The 13005-nt window shown below is 35.4% G+C and overlaps 1 protein-coding gene across 1 annotated transcript in view; it reads right to left on the bottom strand.

Moving 5' to 3' along the window:
• LOC149192704 (uncharacterized) overlaps positions 1-6923 on the bottom strand; it is a 153403-nt gene extending 146480 nt beyond the window's left edge. Inside the window, exons 1-2 of the mRNA XM_089407059.1 lie at positions 6663-6923; positions 504-643 (exon numbers count right to left, since the gene is read on the bottom strand). Of these exons, the coding sequence (XP_089263185.1) occupies positions 504-643; positions 6663-6701 (179 nt within the window). The 5' untranslated portion in view covers positions 6702-6923. The remainder of the gene's footprint in view (positions 1-503; positions 644-6662) is intronic.
• Positions 6924-13005: the final 6082 nt, after the last annotated feature.

Here is a 13005-nt window from a genome sequence, read left to right on the forward strand (position 1 = left end):
TTTTGCCGACTTTTTGCCGACTTTTTCGAAAAACTCCCGACTTTGCCGAGTTTTTCAACTTTTGGACCCTTGCCGAATTAATCCCGACTTCGACTTTTTCCACATTGATCAATACATTTATACAATTACAAATATATTGTCTACATAGTACACACATACAAACAAAAATTGTTTGTTACATACAATAAAATATCGAGTTTCATTATGCATTCAAATCATCAATTGGTTGCCACAATTGAATATGCACCCCCACAATGAACCACGAAGTAGATAAGCATGGTATCTAATACAATAAGACAGCGGAGACATAATGTAATTCCTTATGGGATGTTCATCTAGAAATTAGAATAGAAAAATAAATGAGACAATCGTACATAACATCATATAGGGAAGTTACACAAAAAATTAAAGCAACACTACTTTGAACTCAAAATGTTTCCACAGCTAAAAAATTATTATAAGGAAGTCGTAAAAAAAGCAAAGCAACACTACTTTAAACTCACAATGTTGCCACAGCTAAAATTCGTTGAAGTGAATCAAAAGATAAGAGTGATGATGTTGACGGTATGCCATAGTGGACTGTTACACGTGGATTCAAATGAGCTGGCCTCAAACTCCCTTGCGGTAAACCAGACTGATGGACCTAGGTCAAAAGAGAAACCATTTTTTTAAGTAATAAACGAAATATTCAATTCCAAGGATACTAGAACCCACATAAACTTACTAAATATCTATTTCATACTTTCATTAGAAAAGGAATCAAGCTCTAGCAAATGTCTCATGAATGTAGTAGTGCCTGCCACGTTCATCACACCTCTTGGTCTGATACAAGATGACCACTCATACAACGTAATAATAGAAATCTAAGCATAATTGATCAACATATGAAAAATTAGAAAAGCCATAATGAAAAGATGCCAACATCACTCATCTTATTTTGTTTACTGCAATCTAAAGTTCTCAAAAAGCACAGAACGGAAAAATGTTGTCAATTAATAGGATTGAGATTCAGCATTCAACACACTTTTCTTATACTGTTTTCATTTTTATAGAGTAAACCTTGTCTAATAAGAGCATTAAAGTGTGAGACCATGTGCATGTCTCACCAACCACTGGATCATATGATATCTTTCCTCCACGAACAACTACAAGATACACAATTGAATATATTTTATTACAAACAAACAAACTTGTATATATCAGAAGTTCTAACAGCAGCACTCATCCAGAATACTGAAGGAAAAGATACGAGATTTAGAGATTATAAATGTTTTACTGTCAGAAGAGATTATAATTTTGTTAATAACTTAATATAACCCATGGTGGCTAGAGTGAAGTTATACAAAACACATGATCACTGATTATCCATCTTGCTTTAAAATATAAGATGTTGAAGCGATGTTAGATCTATTCTTCCAAGTGAAAAATCTGTCCCTATCAATGGAAAGAAATTAAAATTCCAGATATCGACTGGAAGATTTAGATTATTGTCAAGCATAAGCTGATAGATACCTTACGTTAGCTTTTTTAAGTTGTAACAGCATAGACCTTGAGAACATGTCCAAAAGTTTTTCTGTGCTATGTTGTCTAGTTACAACTGCTTGCATATGCACCCCTCACCAGTGTCACAAAAAGGCTTCGCAATTATGCACATGCAACATAAAACACATTCACAACCTATGACAGGACTCTACAAGTAATGCCTTGTTTGATTGTAGCACCAAATCCAAAAGAGATACATCTGGTCATGTTCCTTCTTCTTGTATACAGGAACGAAAACCTAAACCTATATCAAGGAAGAAGCATGGTAACGAGGAAAGCCTCCTGAATATTTTTGTGGTTTTGGCTTTCTATATGATATGCTGTAGCACACTGATATAGCTGTTTCCTATACAAAACAAGTACGCAACAAGGACACAATAGAGAATTAGCATATTTTTTTAAGTGTCACAGGCCTATGCCTCCTAATCTAGAAACCACATAATGGATTGACACCCATTGAGATTTCAGGACTCCCAGGCCCGAAATGCAAAACCCTTCCAAAATTGCCAAGAACACAGTTATAATTTATTCCAAGTTTAGAGATTGAAATTGAAACTTCTGTCGGTGTCCACTAAACACCAAAATAGGTCAAAGGGATTGATGACTAAAAGTCAAAACCAGCAATACTCAAAAATGAGATGAAATGAAATGTAAGATGAGTACAAGATCAAAAAGAAAATAAATGACATAAACATAGACATAACAAGTAGATTATTCCAAGAAGGACAACCCGGTAAATTGAAGGAGATCAATGGAGATATATAGCCTCAACAAAGATATACCTTCCACGAGGTAGTATTACCTCCCAAAGTTTCACTTGGTGGAAAAGTTCTAACCATAAGGGTGAAGACCCCAGAGGCAACTTACGCAAGCTATCTATTGTCATCTTAGTAGGCTTGCCTTTCTCACTTTAAGCTAAGAAATAAGTTCCTAAGGGGCTTCCCTATAGGTTACTAAGCTCACTTCATGTAATATGGAATGGGAGTAAAGGGAACTTAGAAACTTAGAAAAAAATGAAAAAGATGATTTAAAAAGGTTTTGGGATAGGTAACTGAAAGGGAGACCAATGCCTTCATTTGCTTGGGCTATGGGATTAAACATGCAATCTCGGAGGACATTCTAAAGGAAGATTAGGGACTATAAGCATCCAAGGTGGCATGCCATATAGTATCCTTCATTTGGTTATTAGAACAGCAAGTTTGTGGGGGACAAGGTCTATTGAGATCCACTACTACAGGCAACACTTAGGGTGGTTCCTATCATAGATCAATTACAAAGATGAATCATGTGATATCTACTGTCTATTGTAATGATCTTGAAGGTAAGAAGTAAAAAGAGAAATTCGAAGGTGGGGAAGAAACCTACAACCTCTGTTAGGTCCCTATACTACTAGTGTAACCCCTTATTGTTATTAGTGCAACCCCCTTATTATATTGTTGTGCCCATATAGTCCCCATATTGTTATTATTGTGCCCCATAGAAGCCCACTATTGTTATTGTTCTGCCCTTACATTATTATTGTTATGTCGGCTCTGATTACATTATGACCCCTTAGACTCCTATATATAGAAAGGAGGTCTTGTCATTTGTATCATCCAAGAATTGTTCATTTGTGTAATGTAAAGGAGGTTGTCCCCTCGAAGAGATTGATTTCTAAGGCGTTGATCTATCTTTTCTATCTTTTGTGAGCTGGTTTCATAACATTTGGTATCATAGCTTTGGATTCTAGGGTTTCGCTACTCCAAACAGGTCATCGTGGAATTTTCGCTATAACATTTTTAATGTAATGTTACAAAAGCTAAAAAAAACCCATTGAGACAAAATCTTTCTGAACCTCGGGTCTGAATTGCAAATCTTGTTTCGCTATATTTTCAAAGATATGATCTGAGGAAGTTAGGGTTTTTGCAAGCTCCATAATTCCATCTCAAACAGGTCATTGTAGAATTTTTTCTATAATTTTTTTCTACGAAGATTCAGACTCTGAAATTAAAACCCATTTGAGCCAAAATCTCAGTGAAGCTCCAACCTGAAATTCAGATCTTGTTTCGCTATATCTTTGGAGATACGATCCAAGAAACTTAGGGTTTCTATAGGCTCCCGAATTACATCCCGAACAAGTGACCTTGAGAAAATCATCATAACTTTCTCTCTGAGAATCAGATTCAAAATTAGTAAGAAGTTACAAAAAGAGGACGGTCTGTAGTTTTCTATGTATCAGTTTCAGGTCCTAAGGTCGAAACAGTGACACGTGGCACTTCGTACAAGTTCGCTCTACTAAAAAAGTATATAATCAAGTCATCTTGGGAGATTGAGCATAACTCTTTCTTGGAGAATCCAATTTCGATCAGACTGGTGGCATTGGAAAGAGGACGCAGAGGGCTACCGCACGTCGCAATTTCAAAATTTGGAGATTTGAAACTACAGAGTTACTTTCATTTCAAGATCGAGCTCCTAAAAGCAAGAAAACGAGATATGAGGAAGTTTGATGGCAAGGATCCGGTAACATGGATACTACAGATGGAGCAAGATTTTGATCTACATGATGTGCAATTGTTACAAAATGTACGTATTGAATCTTTATATTTAGAACCGAATCAGTTTGTATGGTATAGAGGGCTTTGTTCTCATAATGCACTTGTCACTTGGTCAATTTTCACGGAGGAAATGATAGCACATTATGAGGAATTATGATTAATTCAAGTGATTTATTGGTGTGCAATGCTTTAAAGTTTATAGCCCCAAAGCTAGAGAAGTGACCTTGCAAGAAGTTTATCATAGGACCTAAACTAGTGGTGAACTAACCCTAACTTTTGCCTTTGAACCTATTTAAGGAAGGTAAGTAGCAGTTTTTTAGGAGGTTGGACATATGTGTGAGAAGATTCAAGATTTGTGCTAGCTTATTTGGGAAACGGTTGTTGTGTCAAGTTGTGTCTTGGGATTTGTGACCTTTCGGAAAACCTTAGTCTGTTGTTCTTAAAGAGTTGGAAGGGAAGGGTTGGTTATTAAATACAGTGATAATTGGGATAGATTGTGTGTTGCTCATTTGTTGTTATCATTGGTGGGCACATTATGTTAGGAAGCATCACAGCCTGCGAGAGATGTTGTTCCTAGTTCCCAATTGTTTTACAAGGACATCGTAGGCTTGGTGAGGGTGAAGAACACCATAGCTAGAGGAGGGTGTAGTCCTTTGTCACAACACGGCCCTTTAGAGAGGTGTCAATCTTGTTACCAGAGACTTCACACATAATCAAAAGGATGTGGCCTTGTGCATGTCCTATTCAAACTAAGACCTTTTTTGAGTTTGTGTTGACATCTTATTACCTACTGGTTTTGGGGATAGTTCCTAATGTATTTGAGATAACCTATTCTAGTACTTGAGCTTGAAGCCATTATGCAAGTGACATCACCAACATCTCTAGCTATACATTTGGTTGAGAGGAAAAGCACCCATGAGTGCTTAATTCCCCAACGTATTGCTACTTCAATGTGCAGACAGCCTAGTTTGCACTAGGAAAAGGGACTTCATTCAAGCATTTTGGATGTAGGAGAGTGTTATTATGTCTAAGCTTCTCCTATTATTTCTTTGTTTATTATCTACTACGATCATGCATTCTTAAAGAAGGGGAAGTAGTGTGCCTTGCTCACTATATGTTTAAAGATAATATTTGTTAAGTTTTTGTTATTGTTGTTTATTTAAAAGAGAAAGTTTTGAGTCTCACTATTACAAACCCATGGCAAGTCCTCTAGCTAGAAATGTTACACATCTAAAAAGTCGAAGATAAACTTAAAAGTCATTTAATATCATTGAGAAGTAAGAATGATGATGTGATTAAATCGAAGAAGGTCGATCCAGCATCAGATTGAATAGTTGAAACAATGAAGCCATCATTTAGAGAGAAACAATTTTGTTGTCTACACATTAGGTTAGTGAGACCTTCTGACGCATGGACAAGGGCTTTTGCTTCCCATTGATGTGCATAGTTGCACTATGCAATGCCACGAAGGACTTGGAAAATTATTTTGAGTTGGTCATGGAAATAGAAATATAAGATGAAAACATCTACACCTTAAAAAATTGGATCTTTCTCAGTGCTTGATAGATCCAAGTTTAAGATGGATCTATGCTGGTATTGATAGCATAGTTTTAGTTTACATGTGTATAGTTAAATTTACGAGCTTTTAAAATTGTTTTGATGCCTATGAAGAGGGTTTGTCATGGAATGAAAACTTTCTTTTAATTTCAAGTGTTTTTCCAGTTATTTTTATTTGTTGGGTCATGAAGAGTTTAAATCCGCAACACTTCCTATGTTCAAATCATACTCTTATTCATTAACTCGTTGATCGGTCCCCAAGCCTGAGTTGTATAGCTTTAAGGTTATTCTACTTGTCACATCACCTTATGGCAAGTACTAGGGTGCAACAAGGAAAACTGTGTTTTGCATTATCATTTTTATTGGATACATATTACATATATATTACACACATAAGGATAATTGCAATTCGCAAACTGTACTTTATTTACCACAATTGGTGCATTCACTACGTACTCCTACACTGACTATTTGATTATCAGTAAAGTAATGTTTGCTGCTTTGACATTCCCACTGGTATAGTTACACTAATTTGTTTATTACGCAATTCTGTTTGTCCAGTATTTTATACGACTCAAACCCTCTATTGTCCAAATAATAATAATAATAATAATGACGACAATATATGTATGTAGCTAGTGACATGGTATCTTATATTTGTCATATTGGTCAAACCTCTCAAATAGAAGAATTGTGCTTTACAATCAAAATAAATTTATAGAAACTTGAATTTAAACGTCCAGAGTCAATGCGCAGGAGAATAGTGTAAAGTAAGTATGATTGATTGGTGTTTTTACGCATTAAGCCCCCCAAAATTGAAGAGCTGCCTACTAAAACAGGCATGATCCGATCCATGTTTCGCATTTCCGCTTCCATGTAACCTTTAATGTCTAAGAAAGAACATTTAACCGCAATTGTGTAATTTGCAGCATATTGAGCAAATGCTTCAATGAAGCTCAGAGTCAACGCCTCCGATATGCTTCGACTCAGAGAATTGAAGGTTTAATAAATTTATAAAATGAAAAATACCTTCTGTAATGCTTTCTGAAACAATCGCTTGGCCAACATGATGAGAAGGATCCGGCAGTCTGCTGTTCACGATCTGGTCAATCTTTTATTGGAAATTTCCGAGCTAGGGTTCGAATTGCGGGACAGTGGACATTGCAGGGACAAGAAATCCCGGGTAGAGATGAGGAAAAGGTGACTCCTTGAGAAGCGATCGTATTTTTTTTGTGCTCACCTAGCATTAGTTTGAAAGCGTGTAAAAGTCAAATAGTGAGGATGTTGAATATTTCCACAGATTAGAGGGAGACCATATTTCCATAAAGCTAAAACGTACCCATAACGATATATGAATTAAAACGGAGCAAGGTATCTATTCTTACCGATATTACATACATATAATATACATAAATACATTATTTGCTCTTTTCTAAATATCGGAATACTTTGAATCAAAAAAATTATATAAATGAAAAATAACATTTCAAATGCTTAATAAATAATTTTTTAAAAGGGTTTTAAAAAAAAATCATAAAATAGACTATGTTTAAGGTATAAATGGTTTTTAATGACCCGTTTAAATTTATCTCAGTTTCGGATATATTAAGCGTAAAGGGATCAAATATCTTTTCACTTTAAAAAAGGTTTGCATTTCAGGAGAATTTAAATCCGGAGTTAATATGAATCTAGATTGGTTTAATTCCCCCCTTAAATAGGTTATATTCCACATAAATATCATAGGTTAATACAATGAAGTTATTTATATTTTAACATTTTTTATTATTTTAATTTTATTTTAATCAAGTAAAAATGTTTTCACTTTTATTAATTTTATTTTTTAATTTCTATATCTCTTCCATATTGGGTTGTTTTATGTTTTAACATTTTTTTATTATTTTTATTTTATTTTAATCAAGTAAAAATGTTTACACTTTATTAATTTTATTTTTTAGTTTCTATATCTCTTATATTTTAACATTTTTTATTATTTTGATTTTATTTTAATCAAGTAAAAATGTTTACACTCTATTAATTTTATTTTTTAGTTTCTATATCTCTTCCATATTGGGTTGGAGAATGCCTCTAGACGTAATTAAGTTTTATATTTTTTTAATTTTTCAAATACATTGATTTTCTCTTTTTTATTATAGATTCCAAAATGATTTGGAAATTTAATGGACATGAGCAAAGTCAAACAATTAACTTAGACTTCGCTCATGTTCGTCAGATTTCTAGAATATATCAAAACCTATAATTAATATAAGGATGATCATTTTCTCTACATGAGGTCATTCATAGTAGGAGGGGATTAAATAATTCTTATCAAGCTAATGAACAAGTAGCATATCTCAAGTTACAGTTCTTTGGCTCGATGAATATCCAAAAGCAAAATGACGGCTTCTTAATTCAAGATATTGAGCTTTATCGTAGTTAGAGAGAGCTTAATTGGCATGTAGATGTACAAGTCAATCAAGAAACGAAACTAGGAGAAAGGTACATGGAAAAAATTAGGGATGTCCCATACCACCCAATCTCAATTCTCTAACCCAATCAATATCCAAAAGCAAAGTGGGAGCTTCTCAATTCAAAAATATTGAGTTTTATCATAGTTAGAGAAAGCTTAATTAGCACACAGTTGTACAAGCCAATGAATAAACAAAACTAGAAGAATGGTACTTGGAAAAGATTGGGGAGGTCTCATACCACCCAATCCCTTCAATTTTGATTAATGGAGCCCATGGTTCTAATTAATTTATCCAGGAAAGCATGCTCCTTTCCATGTTGCAAGGAATTTAAGACTATTAATTGAGGCAATAATAAAGTATTTAAGGTGTAGTGTAAGCACAAATGGGCATTGCACAAGACATTCATTCCCCTATCTCATTACTTTGGACTCGAGTGTGTTAGATTTATGTTTAGAGGTGGATTAATGGACAAAATATGTGAAGTACTTGTTCTAATTCATTCTATAGCATCATTGCACAATGCCTAGTCATTCAACCCTATTGAGCATGGAATTGTTGGAGTATAACTCTTTTATTAGTCACCTTGTCAATCTACGTTGTGCCTCGATTGATCAATTATTGAATACAAGATACGGCATTCTCTAGCTCTAAGGTTCAAATACATTTACATCAGTCATTTGAAATGGTGAAATAGTGATTCTCTAGCGGTTATTTCAGTTATTTTTGTGCTCTAGTTGGCAATTATGCTTTGTATCTCCAATTTATTTTGATAAAGAGGAACCTTTGAGGAATAGATTCTCTTTATTTCATTACGTCAAATTTGCTTGTTGGGTGTACTTGGAGTCTATTTGTATTTAAATCATTGCATCATTTTCATGCTTTTATCTAATTGGTTAGCTACAAGGAGTTGAGGTGGGCTAGTGTAGTCTACCTGAGTTAGCCATCTTTTCCATTTTCATTTGGAAACTCTAGGCATTTCAAGTCTCAATGAACTCACAAGGGTGTCATGGAAAACCTCAGCAACACATTTACGAAATTTAGAGGATCCTCTAGAGGTGGGAAAAGCATATTAATGACAACAGGACCTCAATACTCTCTTTGACAACTTTAGGTCATAGTCATGAACATCAATGTAGCTATGGAAACTCTATGTTAATGGATACTTTAACGCAATAAAGAGATAAATCCAAGCATTGGAAGCTAAGTGCTCATATCTCAAGATGACAATTAACAACATCCTTAAAGGCTTGCAAACTACAACTTCGAATCACAAAATTTCTTTAGTCTTGACTATGTGGAAATTTAAAAAAGAAGAAAATATATTCATTACTTGAAGACATGAGTTGAAGAACCCATGATCATAATAAGGTAATATTGATCCAAACAAAGCTCAAAGAAAGCACATCTTTCATTAATTTTAGCTTGTTCTATAAATCAGTTCTTAGATTTTTTTTATTAAGTTTATACCTATAGCAACAACACAAAATCCTTAGTGAAATATTCCAATCACTTTTTGAAACTATGTTGTATAGTGGAACCGCTAGTGTTTAAACCCAAGCTTTCACTCCATTTTGTATTACTTTGTTATACAACTAGGCTATAATTATTTTAATAAAAAAAAAAAATCCTGCACTTGTTTAGCACGCATGCACACACACAAGGGAAAATGGCATATTCTTCCCAAGTATTACATTCTCTAATTAGATTTAAACAAGAATATTATATAAAGAAAATATAACATTTGTGAATGTTGTTCTAATTGGGTTGTTTATTTAACTAGTCTACCTTAGAAATTGGATTTGGACAAAAACTAGAAACATAATTGAACCACAAAACTAGTTAACCAAAAATTACATAAAATATTCAAATTTTGATAAATTTGTGTGTGTGCGTGCCCAGACATACATATATGTATGCATCTATTCTACGCACACACACACATATGTATGTGTCTATTGTGTGTGCACACACACACATTATACTCAAATATGCAAAGCTTCTCACTTATATAGCAAGTAAGGGTGTCAAGTTACAAGGTGTGGGCCTGAGTAGTGATGCCATAATTGGTGATGATGGAAGAGGAAGAAGTGGATTATTCAATCAACCCAATAGAGGGTTAATCAATCTAGGCTACCTCGAGATTTGTCCAACCTGGCATTCTAGATGAGTTAGGGGACAGAATGTTTACTAGGGTCATTCCCACCATAGGTGAACACACTATCCATAGCAAGTGAGTTGACTTGATGATCCGAATTTTTGAAGGAACGAAATGAAATCTAGATTTAAAATGGAAACATAGAAATAAAGTGAAATTTAACTTCAATTAATAAATAACAAATGTTGAAAATTGTTTACATGTAGAATGAAAGCAAACTAGGCCGAGCAATGGTAGCTTATCTCTGAGAAGAGATGTGATGGCTATATACCTTCTGAATTGTGTTACAATGAAGCCATGAGGCCTTTTTATCATGAAGAAACAATGAAAACCCTGAACATTAAATAAAATAAAATAAAAATAAAAAAATAAAAAATAAAAAACTTAACCCTAGGAGATGAAGCACCAAAAGCTTATGGGCCCTGAGAGGGTTAGTTTGAACGTCAACTTCCCAGGGTCGCAACTTTGGCATACGATCTTTGTTTGGTGCGCACGATAGCCCATTAGAAAGGTATATCCAAGGAAAACAACTTTTGACTATAGTCATAAGTTGTCCTATTTCCCAAAAAATGTTGTTTAGGGCCTCAAAACAGCTCTGGAAAATCGAGGCGTGAAAACTGTAAAAAATAGAAAACTGTCAAAATAAGAATTTGTGTTGAAAAGTGGGTGGTGGGCTCCAGTATTGTAGCAATAATGCTACAACTCCTGGAGCTTCCTATCTCTAATTTTATCAACCCGGTAGTTCGTAACAAACTTGGAAGCGATGGTGCTGTATGCACAAGTACTAGCTCTTGTCGCAGCTGTCACTTGGTCAGCTGGCACAAGTCCGCTAGGGCTCAAGCCAACTTCTATATGTTCTCAGAAGAAGCTTTCTAAATGATGGACGAAGGCTATCTCAAAGGAAATTAACCTACTTTGCAATAATGAACTGAAAGCCAACAAAACAGGGAAACCCTAGTAAACCCTAATCTGACTAATCTAATCTCTATGATGCAATGGTGGGAGTGCAAACTTCTAGAAATGATGCCATTACTTCTAGTGATATGAGATGCATGAATTCAACCTACTTCTACTGAAAAGAACATTGTTTTTGTATTTTTGCTTAAGTGGTTGGAGTTATTATGATTTTGTTTCTTATTACGATTTGACTGTACAGGGGTAGTTCGAAGGGAAAGAAAGCTTGGGAAAGGTCAGGAGGGCTAGGAGAGGTTCCAGAGGATCCAAAACATCATTCCACAGAAGTCCACAACGTTCAGGTGCTCGGCAACCGAGTTTGCAGGCTTCTACAGGATGTTTGCAGGGGATCCTACAGGAAGCTCGGGATTTCTACAGGAAGTCTGCTAACTTCTATAGGATGTTCTGTGGTTGGAGTTTTGGGTGATGGAGGAGTGGAGGAGTTGTATGGGTGGATAGGTAGGATGGAAAGGGAGCTTATGATGGCTCAGGGACAGAGATATGAGATGAGGAAAGAATGGGTAAAGTTGGTTGGTGGGTAGGAGGGTGGAAGCAATGAAAGGTCAAAGAGATGGAGCTACGTGAACAGTAGAAGTGTTGGAAGGCAAACGAGCTGAATAGAGGTTGGGTAGGTGACTTTAGGCGCAGTTGAGAAGAAGAATAAGATAACAGAGTGATGCAACGCGGTGTAAAGGAAACAAATCTGCAAAAAACCGAGAATTCATCAACCTATCCTAACTGTGTTATTAAATCCACGAACAACAATGTAAACTTCAGAGAAAAATCGTGCATGGAGTTGGAATGAAGAAGTACTGCTCAAGATCAGAATGCATGGATGGACCTACAATTGAAATGACTGTGTTGCAGCTTGAACGAAAGTATAAGACTGCGTTTTTTGGTGGTTGGTACGGTCTACACCCCCAATCTCTAAACAGAGATGGCAGTGAGTGCACTGTCAACCTTTTCTTGGAGCTCTAATGAATGTTGATCCTCCTACTCTAATCTAAGCAACTAAAAGCACTTGAACTGTAAACTAATCCTACTCAATCACATAAAAGAAATCGAATCAGCAGACTGTAATTTCTAAATGCATGTCAAAATAGTGGAATAAAGTGCTGAAAGGAAAGACAAGTAACAATACAAGGAAGAGGAGGTCTATTGCAGGAGCTAACCAGTTATGACAACCCAATATAGTTGGATCCTATGTTGGCGAGTGTTTTAAATCTGTGTGTCCATGATCTGATCAGTCATGGCTTGTTCAATGCAATCTGTGTTGAGCTATGTTGGTGTCAATTGCTTGGCAATGTCTGATGTGTCCAACAACGGTGGAAAGTAGCGTCAAAGGTGATCCACATTGAATATTAGGTGCAAGCTAAGGAATGGGCAGATACTTAGCTCGAAAGTATTGTCACCCATAGCCTTGGTGATGGTGTAAGGCTTGTATCAGAGTGGTTAAAGCTTTCGATGAGCTCCGGCAAGGCATTTATTCTACAAATGCAACCAAACCTTATTACCCTCTTGAAACTTATGTGGCACCTTATGTTGATCATGATGTTGTTTGTACTTAGTATTCACTTTATCCATGATATCATGAACCTATTCGTGGATGTGTTGAATGTGTTCAATAAACTTGATGGATTTATCATCGTTATATTGAACATGTGCATATTTTTACTGTGTAGTTGCAAGAGGCATTGGAACATCAATGGGACACAATGGTTGAAATCCCAGACCCACCTGAAAGGGGTTGTGGCCAGTTGAGTTATGGAAAGCTTTGTTGTAGTTGTGTTGCAGA

The sequence above is a fragment of the Pinus tabuliformis genome, chromosome 2_2 (assembly GCF_031772625.1).
Source record: "Pinus tabuliformis cultivar Carrire ecotype Pingquan chromosome 2_2, CPIR1, whole genome shotgun sequence".
Lineage (NCBI taxonomy): Eukaryota > Viridiplantae > Streptophyta > Pinopsida > Pinales > Pinaceae > Pinus > Pinus tabuliformis.